The sequence below is a fragment of the Mya arenaria genome, chromosome 4, assembly GCF_026914265.1.
Source record: "Mya arenaria isolate MELC-2E11 chromosome 4, ASM2691426v1".
Lineage (NCBI taxonomy): Eukaryota > Metazoa > Mollusca > Bivalvia > Myida > Myidae > Mya > Mya arenaria.
Window position 1 is genome coordinate 61,657,898 of NC_069125.1, and position 12,996 is coordinate 61,670,893.

The 12,996-nt window shown below is 32.2% G+C and overlaps 1 protein-coding gene across 4 annotated transcripts in view; it reads left to right on the forward strand.

Moving 5' to 3' along the window:
* Window positions 1-5,778, forward strand: part of LOC128231177 (proton-coupled zinc antiporter SLC30A1-like) — a 33,141-nt gene extending 27,363 nt beyond the window's left edge. For all 4 annotated transcript variants that reach the window (XM_052943659.1, XM_052943662.1, XM_052943661.1 and 1 more), the window contains exon 9: window positions 1,721-5,778. In XM_052943659.1, the coding sequence (XP_052799619.1) occupies window positions 1,721-1,879 (159 nt within the window). In that variant the 3' untranslated portion in view covers window positions 1,880-5,778. The remainder of the gene's footprint in view (window positions 1-1,720) is intronic.
* Window positions 5,779-12,996: the final 7,218 nt, after the last annotated feature.

The following is a 12,996-nucleotide window of genomic DNA, read 5'->3' on the forward strand; positions in this document are numbered from 1 at the left end:
AGCTTATGAGAAGAGCTAGCGTGGGATTGCTTTTGAGGGGGGTGGAGTCATAGTCAAGGTCACGGTTACTAAAAATTGAAAAATGATTTCAACCCAATAACTTTATGAAAAATTGATGAAAGTTGGTGTGTAGGTAGATTATGTTACGAGCTAGCTTTTGATAGCTGTTAAGAGGGTTGGGGCAAGGTCAAGGTTACTGTTTCTAAAAATAGAAAAACGGTTTCTGCCTAACAACTTCAGTGAGAATTAACCGAATGAAACCGAATACAAAGAATTCTTAACTAGATGAGTAATTTTCAGTTTTGTCTTTTTTTGATAAAAGTAAAGATACAGACTGCTTCTTTTTCCTTACTAATAATTAATTGGCTATTCTTTCTGATTGCCAAATGAAAAACTTTTTATATATATTACCAGGTTTTAACTAAGTGAAACATTGACGTACATCTTTTGGGTGGGTCAGCAGGAGGGCGGCATTAAACTCACCAATGGTTTCAAATAAATTTAGTTAAGTTTGACATATTGTGACCAAACTTTGTTTACTGGAAGAGTCCTTTATGGAGTCCTTTCATGCATTACGTTTGGGCTCCTAGGGTCACTGTTAGTAAAAGTAGAAAAACAATATTGAGATTAAATAATCACTGACTGTTAACAAAGCGACTTAAATAAATGATGGCACTGATAATCGTTTACTGCCTTAGTCAATCCAATAGATAAGTTCGGACTGATATCTGGTTTAAAACTTAACACTACAAAGTCAATTATGTAAAGAGATGGAAAGTTGCAGGACTCAATTTTAGCTTACTTGCCAGAAAAGAAATTCATATGAATATCACATCAAGCAAAAACTCTTTTCAGAAGAATTTTCAATAATGTCGAAAACAACTAAATTTCAAAACTCACTCTAAAGTTGACATGACAGAAAACTCACTCTACTTGCCAAGGTGTCTATGGTAGCCATCTATGTTGACCATTTTGTACAATGTATTTTGCATGGGATATCACTCATACCAATACCTAAAAGCAAGTATTATATAATACAAATAACAAGTTCTTTTATAAATGTCTAAATGATATGTTTACATATGTTTTAATTGTGCCGTGTTGTAAAAGGTTTGTTAATACATTGTATTGAATAATAAAAAAATAGAAAAAATGGTTGGGACTAAATAACTTAAGTTAGGGTTGACATATTGTGACCATACATGGTATCTTAAAATAGTTTATAGAGACCTTTCATGGGATTGCATTTGGGGTCCCTAGGGTCAAGGTCACTGTTACTAAAACTGAGGAAAAAAAGACCTTTGAAGCTGAATCTCACAACAAAGGTTGAAGTTTTTCTGTCAATCATTGAAAACCTGGTTTCATCACATTGTGGCGGTTCTTATTTATACATAAAAAAATGTATCCAATTTCTGCAGGGATTTCTTCCTTCAAAACTTTTATCAATATTGATATGGTGTAAGTTGATAATACTGACAAAAGTAGCTAAACAAATAAACAAATGCTCTCAGAGTAGTTTATTGATCAAACATAGTTTTATCAAAAAGAATTATCCCTGCTTTTTAGTGGAAACTTGGTTTATGCATTTATATACGGTACTGAGATAATTTTTGTTTGAGCATTTTTACTTTATCTATAGAAAAGATATTCAGCATTTTGTTTAAAGAAAGAAATTTGTCTTATTTGGTAATTTAGTAATGTTTTTACGTTTATGTCACAGACGGAGTCGTTTTCCTCACGAGACTGTGTGTTGGCATGTGGCCCTGAGAAAACATGCTACACAGACACATGTTGTCCCGAGCCAAAGAAAGATGCTGCCTCTCCAAATGCTAGCAAAACTACGCCACAACAAACCAAAACACAGACAGAAACTGTATAACTATTGTAACTTGTATTTAAAGTACATTGTAGTTTTAACTTGTAAGGTATGTTGTATGCTGACTTACATAACATTTTATATGAGCTTTTATTGTTATTTAGCAGAAAATGTGTTGTTCTTTCTTCTGATAATTGTTGAACAATTTATGGAATCAAACGGAAGATATAAATATAAAAAAGGTAAATTTATCTTTTTGAGTATGCAGGACTTTTTGTATAGTGTTGTGAAGTCCTTCCGTTGTTATGAATGCAAGAATTCCTTCTTCATATGACATTTGTTTAGATCAATTATTTAGATAAAAATGATAAAAATTAACATTACATTGGATCATATCAAAAACAAGGATTAAGCATGCCTTTAATAAGTAATCTGCTGGACTGATCGGACATATGTTACTTAGTATTAGGCATTAATGCCTCATTTGTTTGTACATTTGCCAAATATTGCTGGATAAGGCCAAAGAAATCATCTTTTTGTTAGAAGATTTTCGCATAAAATAATATATTTTCTTTTTCTCCACATAAACCCTCTGAAAATGACACCAAAGTTGATACCAAAATATTGTTGGGTCATCAGGCATTCAAAATCACATATCTAGGGATCAGATTCCTTGAAACGTTCCACAAATATACATCAAATCCCTCATAATGCCATCTATAATTTAAGTGTTTTTTTGTTACACTTTTAAAGCCTAATGCACTGGCAATGTCTCAAACTTATGTCTTGCCATCATCTTATACTCTTATTTCCGTGAAATATTTATTTTAAAGGGACGCTGTTCTACCATTTGCATTTAACATTAATGATCGCTATTAACAGGGATGTGGTTTGTCCGCGGATTCGTGGAATTCCGCGGATCTTATGGCCCCAGAGACCCCCCCCCCCCCCCCCCCCAAAAAAAAAAGGTTTTTTTTTACCTGGAAAAAATTATTTGGTTGCTTTCAATTGTTTAAGTAAATATTCCAGCCCTCAAAAGAGCTTCTAAAAGGCCATTTTTTCTTCTACAGCAGTGCGCTCTTGACCCAAAGAACGCCCCATAAACCCATGGCGGAAAATGTTTCAGCCCTCAGGCTGCCAGGTCTATCACATCCCTGTATTAAGTACTTCTCTGTGAAATGAGATTCAATTTCCTTCATGGCAAATCGGAGAAGTTTTAGTGCAAGATTGACTCGCTCCTTTTTAAGCTTCTCATGATTATATCGACAAAAGATGAAGCCATAATTTTTTACAGGAAATATCCTCAGATTTTATTGGCTACATCTGTGCTTAAATCTGTATGTATCAGTTCAGGTGAGGCAGTTCTGAATGGATGTCGTATTGTGTGCCATTCCCACATTTTCTTGGAAAAAAAACAGAATTTATTGTGTTTGACTCATAATTTTATTTCATTTTACTCTCAAATAGTCTGTTATTATTAACCCTTTGCATGCTGGGTAAAAAATGTTGCCTGCTAAAATGTTGTCTACTTTGTTTTCCTGTCAATTTACTTAAAACTTGGAGGAAATATTGACTGAGTGGCAAACAGCTTGGAACCTGACCAGACGCCGAGCTACTCGGCATCTGGTCTGGTTCCAAGCTGTTTGCTAAAACTATAATATTGCCGCCAGCATGCTAAGGGTTAACAAATGGAGACATTTATTACATAAGATTTTTATAGCATGAAAATGGTATACAAACTCTGTTAAAACCAGATAATCGTGTCTAAATAACTGCCGAAAAGTTCTTTTTTGAATCAGATATGTGAACCTTCGGCACTGCTTGAGAGGTAGAGATTGATAGATTTTGGGTCCAGAGAGGTAGAGATCGATAGATTTGGGGACAAGAGATATAGAGATCGATATATTTGGGGTCAAGAGATATAGAGATCGATAGATTTGGGGTCCCGAGAGGTAGAGTTCGATAGATTTGGGGTAAAGAGATATAGAGATCGATATGTTTGGGGTCAAGAGAGGTAGAGATCGAAAGATTTGGGGTCAAGAGAGGTAGAGATCGATAGATTTGGGGTCAAGAGAGGTAGATTTTACAAAATGCTCTACTCCTCAATTTTTCAGCTTTTTATGCATATTATGTACACATTTAACATTATTTCACTCTCTAAATACCTTAAGAAATTTTTCTAGATGTAAAACATTCCAGGTACATTATGAATAACTTCTTATTCTCTTTGTTTATTTATTCAACCATTTAAATAATTATGTTGCATAATTATGTAAAGATAAAGTTTCAGTAGCTTGCCTAGAGAGAATAGAAATATTATTCATTTCAGTTTTAATTATCACAAATTATGTAAGGGTACCTTTATACAAGAATCATGTTTCGGCTAGTGTAAAAACGTTATTTCTAGAGTGAAAAATTAATTGAAGCAAGATGTAAAAACAAATACAGCAGTGCCTGAAATACTAAAGAGTATTTCTATTTAGCCATTTTTTGTGTTAAACAGATATACCTGTTTTTTATTGATGTTATTATGGTGCTGTGTACTCATTCAAATGTTGCATGAATACTCATTTGAAATTCATTTCTACATGTATGCAGTTGCCACTTTTATCTGAACCTTTTACAGTATAAATTTTTATAATTTTCAATGTTTGTTTTCAGCAATCCCAAGTTATAACATGACAAATGTACTGTCATATATGTTCATGCAATGATGTATTTCAACATCAATAGATTCAAGTTCATCTCTTTGAAAGTGTTTTGTGTTGCATGAAAAAAAGATGCTTTTTGTTGTGTGTATGTAAATTGTAAATATTTATAATTATATTATATACTAGTATTCCCTGTTTATACATATCTGTGTTGTTAGTTAATTGTAAGCATATTTCTGCTGTGTATGAAATACGCTTGGTTTTTGTTCTGTATTTTCTCTTGTTATCAGTGTTTAAATATGTCTACTCTCGTAGTGTTGAGTTTATGATATAATTCTTGTCTGTTTTCAAGATCAAACATTTAGTTATTGTCATAGTATTGGAGTCATTGTCAGTGGTGGCGACGTTGTCGTGTGGGAACATTTACCTTGACCATAACTCTAAAAATTGTTAAAGATATATTTATTCTTCCCCTTTAGTAGGCATTTTGCATTGCAATATGCAAACGTTTAGCAGGCCCATAATTTCTGCTTTAGTGATGTTGGAGTTTTGCCACTTGTTTAATTGGGGAAAAACAACAGCAGGACTGGATGTTACAATTTATGTCAGACTACCTCTGAATCAACTGATCCATTTGTAAAAAAAACACTTGATACAGGCTATTTTATATTAATTTAAAGCTAAAATATTTCAGTCTTCCATTCCCCGCCATGCATTTGTATTCTGTTACAAATGAAGCAACTTTGTAGTGAATTTTGTTCCTTAAAATTTCTAAAGCGCTGCGGGTCAGGAGGCAAATATTTTGAATACTCTGAAAATATTAACATGAAATTTGGCACTCTCTGACACATTAATAATGTTCAAGCATGCAAGTGTATTGTTTTTTCTTCTAATTTCGTGAATTTCAAAAGTGCTTCCCACATGGCCAGATCAGTTATTCAACAAGGATGCAGCATCAAACATTGTTTTTTCTTTCTTTAAGGGTTGTCATTTTTCTGAGTTCTTATAAAATATATATTGGTAAAATTACTACATAATGGAAATTTTAATTGTTAATTATAAAATTAATTGAATATCTGATTGTATTTGAAGTCCATCTGGATGTGTATATAAATATTAGTGTTGACTCAGAATATGAAGAACCTACAACTATCTATGTGCATAATGCAGCAGGAAATCCCAAGTAATCCAGTACTTACAAAATATTTGTTTTCATATTATATGCTGTTTTCTGTATGCTTGTTTTTTGCCAGTGAACAAAGACAGTGGTGTTCGAAAAAAGTAAGGAATAAAAGTATGAAAACAATGAAATTGTGTTTTTTCTTAGTATGTTGGTAGTTTTCAGTCGCTGTATCCACGACCATTTCTGCAACAAGAATTTGGGATTTTGATTATATGTTATTGTTAGATACAAGTTTGTGTCCGTCTTCTCGTATGGTCAAATCGGGGGCCTTCTTTTGCAACAGTTCTTACAAAATACAATATACAGTTTTAAAATTTCAAGATAATACACTGTTGTCACTTTTAGCACCTTGGAAATAAACATTTTACAATTATAAAACTCAGTCACTCTTCGGTTATATTGACATGTCATTTTTTGTTCTCAGCATTATTATTACTAATAATTGACATTCTTACAGTTTAACCATTAAATATTAAGCCATATATTTGTGTATCAGTGACTCAATTTTGAAACAATGGCATGGCAGTATTTTTCTATATATTTGACTCTTAAAATTCACATTGATCAACATTTACATGCCCTATTAATTAATTGCTTGCTTTTTCTCCAGTTTGTTGTTATACTGTTCATGCATTGTTTAATGTAAGTAAAAACATATACACGAAGAAAATCCTTCGCTCATGTTTATCAAGAATGAAGAGTATCTCAACAAAACACTTTCAATTGTTAATGTTTTATTCTGATTCCGAGGGCTTAAATGGACACACATTTAACTTCTTAATGAATGTAAAGAAAACAATATGATAAGTTAACGTGTTTTAAAAAGGCAGAAATAAAACTGACTACACTTGGTCTATTATCAGAATTTAACACGCTATTTATAGTATGTGTACATGTTTAAGTATTAGTATCAGTTTGATTACCATGGTAATCATTTTGGTATTACATAAAGGAGACGTTGCATTTGCAACAAGGAATAAGTAACTATTATTTTAAATTCTAGACTTTCAGTGTCCAGTAGGAAAAAATGGACTTTATCAAAGGTTATTTTATTGCCATTCATATGTATGTGCATGGTTTAGTGATCACAGTTACCCATTACCATTTACAATTTGCGTACATATCTGAAATTACTAGTATTCTTGTATGCGGATGGCAGACACTGTCATTGTATCTGAAACAGCCGATGATCTACAAATCTCTATTGATAATTATGAACACTTTTATGATCTATTGAATCTCACTGCCAATACTATTAATAAAAAACAAACCAGCAAATTCTTTGATTTGATATCATCCACCAGATTATGCAAAGTAGATGGCAAGATTTCTCTCAGTTTTGACCGAATGACCTAGTTTTTAGCCAATATGATCCACTTTAAAGGTCTACCAAGATTAAATTCAAAACACAGTTTAAACCAATATTTCGTTCTGGACATGATTTTCCAAAGATTTTACCCACTGTCCTAGTTTCTGACCTCCTATGGCCCAATTTCAAACTAGTCATTGATTTAATCAAGGATTTATTTTTATTTTAAGTAACATGTATATTGGTCCTAATATCTTGCCTCTGGTATGTTCCCCAAGATTTTTCGGGTTTGACTTAGTGACTTAGTTTTTTACCCCATGTGACCCACTTGAAATGCGGCGAGATTTCACCAAGGGTAACATTTTGTCTAAGTTTGAACATGATCTGACCATGTATTACCACAACATGGTTTCAGACAAAAACATTTGACCTACTGACCTAATTTTCGATCACATATGACCCAGTTTTAAATTTGTTGAAGGGTTCACCAAGTGAAAATTTCTGATTTAGTTTGATGAATAAAGAATAAAATATAATGCCTTTACTGTGTTCCAAATAACATTCTAAGATTGACCTTGTGACCTAGTTATGACCCAATGCGACCCACTATTTCTTGCGATTGAGACTTGATCAAGGGAAACTTTCAGTCTAAAGTTGAACATAATCTAACCTATTCCCACCAAGATATGGTTCCAGACGAAAAAAATGTAAGATTTGACCTATGGACCTATTTTTGATCACACATGACCCCGTTATTAATGTTTATAAGAGTTCAGCAAGTGAAACATTCTGATCAATTTTCATGAATATTGGACCAAATATAATGTCTCTAGTGTGTTTCAAAGATTTGACCTAGTGACCTAGTTTTTTATCCCTCTTTTTCAAGGAGTCGAGGGGAACATTTTGTCTAAGTTTGATCATAATCTGACCAATCCCTACCAGTTATGGTAAAAAAAGTTTGTCGGACGGACGGACGCACACACCCCCCCCCCCTCCCGAAACCTTCCGCGGCGGGGGATAAAAATCAATATTCAGACAGAAAGACAGACGATGTAGTTTCCTTTTTTTATATAGAGGCAATCCATTGGATATAGTTGAAAGTTTTAAGTAGTCAGGACTAGTAGTTTGTAATAGTGGTTTTTTCTGTATAGCCAAAGTCGAAATATCAAAACAAGCACTTTAAATAGAGTAAGTGTGTCTAAGCAAATACAAGCATTTAACGATTGAAATGCAAATACATCTATTAAAGAAGACTATTAAATCTATAATTCTATATTGTTGTTGATAATGGGGATATGGACATATTAAATGCCATTTTGATAGGGTACAACTTATTTTTTAAAAACATGTTTTATGTGTTCAAACCGTTTCAATTGACAGTCTCACAATCGGAACTACTCTGTCATTTTCCATTTTTCGTAAAATTTTAAATACATTAATTCACTTCAGTGTTTCAACGTGTATATCGTATAACTGAGTTTAAATTGATTGTCTGTGAAAAATATTATCGCACAAACAATTAATATTCCCAAGAGGAAAGTCATTTAGTTTAACCACTAAACTGAAATTACTATACGCGATCTACTTGCAGCGTAGTTAAATGTAGAGAATTATTTCATTGTTAACTGCCCGTATACATCCAATGGTGTTTTCGTTGGGAAATGGACAAGCTGTTCCGAATGAGAGTCTCGAACTATTTGATATTGGACAGAGTTAAGTAGCGAATGTTGATATGTAGTGTGAAACAGAAACTCACATATTGTTTATATTGAACGGTTTAGCACAATCAATTATTCTAATTGGTAAAAATGATTTTTAAAATGACGCAGAAATCATCAGCGGTCGATCGAGACAATAGCAGAAGAGAATAATTGGCAAGAAATTCAAATGTTATGAACATTAAATTTTTACGTGTTTATGTAAGAACCAATTGTCCTGTTATAGAAAGTTATGCCAGTTTGTGGACGAAATATTAAACACGCTTTATAGGGACCCCACTCATGCTTTGGCACCTAACATGAGTTTTCCAGGTAATGCATTTATAACACCTATATTGTGATCATTTTACTCTTTGATACCGAAATTGCAGAAAAATACAATTAAATATAAAATAATTGGTTGTAGTGGGGAGCGACCCCACGCCGGTACGGTAAAAAAGAAAAGAAAACTGATACCCTAACCATCCTCATCCCAACAATAACTAATCCTAAGCTGACGTGTATTAAAACCTTAATTGAATACAGGTTATTGCCGAGGTTCCGGCGACTTCGACATAACGGGTTTCGACTGTATATCTCACGTATTCGTTATATTGTTAAATGTTATATTTTGCTTTGTATATTGAATGTTCTTTGCTTTAAAAAAAGCCTTGTTCTTATTATGAGTATCTTTTTTCTTTTGTAAACTTGCGACAATATACAACTTTAAATGTGTCCTATTTTCACCAATTATTACATTTGCCACAATTATTACAACTGGGGTTCTTAAATATGATAAATTCAATAAATAAATGAAATAGAAAAAAATGTATGAGGATATTTCTATATAAGAACATACGATAGTACAAAAGGTTGTCATTTTTTCTTAGTAAAATAAGAAACTGCTAGGAGTAAACTTGCGGTTTGTCGCAGAAGAAGTCACGTCACTCCATTTGCACTACATAACTGTCAGCGTATCTGTGTGTATATATAACATATACCGGACTTAATAGATAGACATATATTAGACCAGGACTGGCAGGAGCCTGGCTCAATGTGGATTTTTGGAAATGGGAAACGTTTGGACATATAACGCATTGGCGATCTCGTGCAGATTGAAAAGTCTAATTATACAGGTATACCGACTTCAAAATCTAAGCATTTATTGTACAGATATATGCTATATGCTGTTTGAAACGAAATAGTTATTATGATCTGATAAATGTATGAAACTTAATAATATTATTCAATGTGATATACATATTCAAATGAAAAATTGATAAAAGATAAAAAAAAAATATAATATATTACTTAATTAATACTGCAATTGAATAACAAAATAAAATATATTATTTGTATTTTATTATTCGCATTCGAGAAAGGAAAAATAACAACTTTTATTAACACGTTTTTGTCGTGAACGTTTTGTGACTTCCTTACATGCGCTCGAAGGTACTTAATAGATTATTAGATGGTTTGTTATTAGACATTATACTTATATATTTTTTCTAGTACCAATATTAATCATTGTGGCGCTTTTATATTGCCCAGATATTTCAAAATTTCAACAAAGAAGTTTTTTTGCTATGGATGTTACACAATTACGGAGTCTATATTCCCGGCTTTATGAACAAATGATTGCGCTCAGTTCAACATAAACTACTCTTTAATAAGTGTTTAATTTTCATGACTAGCTTCACAACCACATCAGACGGTATCTACATGTATATCGGTCGTGTATATACCGTCTTTTCGTTTTTCATTTCTCACAATTGAAAGAATAGAAACCAAAATTGATGTTTTCCTTTTCCGTTTTTTAAATTATAACCCCGGAATACAAAACAAGGAAATTAATTATTTATACCGTTTTTCGTTGTTTTTTTCGTTTTACAAAGAGTAAATAGAAAACGAAAAACAAGCTATATTGTTTATTTTTAGGTTTTCATTTATCACTATAGATAATAAAAAACGAAAGGAAAATATGAAAATGTTTTTCGTTTTTCTTATAACAAATAAGAAACCAAAATTGATAGGCTTTTTCTTATCCATGAATTCAATTTTACCCACGGTATTCAAGATAATAAATTGATTCATTAATACCGTTTTTCGATTTTTGTTTTACAAAGCGCAAAACGAAGAACGAGTGGCGCTGCAATTTCATGTTTTTACATGAACTTGATGGCATTACCATATATGTGTATGCCTACTAAACGACATAACGGGCGAGATTTCAAGATTGGTTCTATCACAGTTGCCAATCGTGGACAATAATTATATATAAACAATGTTTCAGAATATTTTTTCACACTTTAGAACCGTTTTACAACATGCAAATAACCATACAATGAGAAAAACACACACAAATGTTTTATAAAATAAATAATAATCTAAAACCAGTACCATCGTAATGGATCGGGACCACTTTTTCGGCCGTTCAAGTTGTTCACACACCCTGTTAATTCATCGTTTAGCAATTCAATTCTTTGATTGTTTATAATACATATGATGGTTTGTGTTCAACTGGAAAACTTATATGTTTTCTCTGAAAGAGCGATTTATCAGTAACATTGAAATTGCACCAGGTTGCGCCATATTTCTAACAGAAAGAAAATAGTTCACTCTATCATACTCGTTTAAACAGAGCAACATGTTCAGGTTTCTGGAAAATCGAAGGATAAAAATATTTTGTCGGGATCATTTCTTAATAACTATTTTGTAAAGCGAACGAATTTTTGGTTCAGTAAAATATCATTTCCGTGGATTTTAATGAGAATGTTTTGCACATTAATTCGTTCTTAAAATAGGCAAACATTGTAAATCATATACATGTATATGTTGAACAATGTCACACTGTATTTGGATCAAGAGCGTACCTTTTTCCTGTGAAATTTCGTTCTAAAATATTCAGTATTTATCGCGTTATTCAATACAAACCTTAAATTCCGGGCGAAAAGGGACACCAAACCGTAGTCTTAGAATAGCTACATAAAACTCAAACATATAATATATAACATGGCTATGCATATTCAATCATAAATTCAAAAAGGGCAAATACAATTTGTTTTAGGTTAAAACGAAAAAAAATAGCCCGATTTGTTATTATTAAAGTTTAATCTGTTTACATTATTAATGTACGGCAGATAATTATCGTTTATAAAATACTCTGTAGACCTTAAAATAAGGTTTATTGCGATGAAATGTTAATAGTCTAAAGTAATTGTCCATTCAAATAATGGACGATAAGTTAGTTTTATTCCTTTTTCGAAACATTGGTAGACATAAAAAAGGTTGCGTTGATTGTATACTTTCCTTTGGGCTCAAAGTAATTAACAGTACACATAACTGAAATGCATTGTCTATTCAAGAGTGTTTTAGTACTTAAAATGCTTAAAAATGCTCCAAAATCTGAATAAGGAACTTAATTCCCGAAAAAAAACTCAATTTCAAATTGTTAATTTTGTTAATTGTTTGACGAAATATCAATTGAACATTTATCTTAACACATAATTTAAATAAATTGCATCGTCTAATTAATCGGGATGGAGCGCTTCAAGTACTTTATAACGCACAATAAGTCGAATAAGGAATAATAACTACTTCCATTTTCCTTATTCAAACTCGAAACGGTTAATTTTCAAATTTTTAAGTAATATATTTTTTTATCAAATAACTATGCATAAGTGGTGTACATGAAAAGTTTTGCAGAAATGCATTGTCTATTCAAGAGAGTTTTAGTACTTGAGTGCTTTAAAAACGCTCAAAAATCCGAATAAGGAACAGAATTCCCGGAAAATGAACTCAATTTCAAAGTGTTCAATTTCAGTCTTACTGTTTGACGCAATGTCAATTGAACATTGATCTTAACGAATAATTTGAATAAATTGCATTGTCTAATTCAGCGGGATGGAGCGCTTCAAGAAATTTATAACGCACAATTAGTCGAATAAGGAATAATAACCAATTCCCTATTCCTTATTCAAACTCGAATAAGTAACAAAAACGGTGAATTTTCAACATTTAAGTAATACATTTTTGAATCAAATAACTATGCGGAAGTGGTCTACATGAAAAGTTTGCAGAAATGCATTGTCTAAACAAGTGAGTTATAATGGTGGCGGCGGAGGATTCTCCTCGTGGCGGTTTGTCCACCAAGATATTTACTGTTGTTGTTTTTTGGTTTGAATTAGGAATAAGGAACCAATTCCGTATTTGAGTTGGAATAAGGAAAAAACGATCAAGTGTCATGTTCCTTTTTTGTGGATTCCTTTTCCGTCCCCGATTGCTTGTCATAAATGGGCGCAGCCTTTTGTCTTTAACGGATGCAAAAGAAAAGAGGAAAT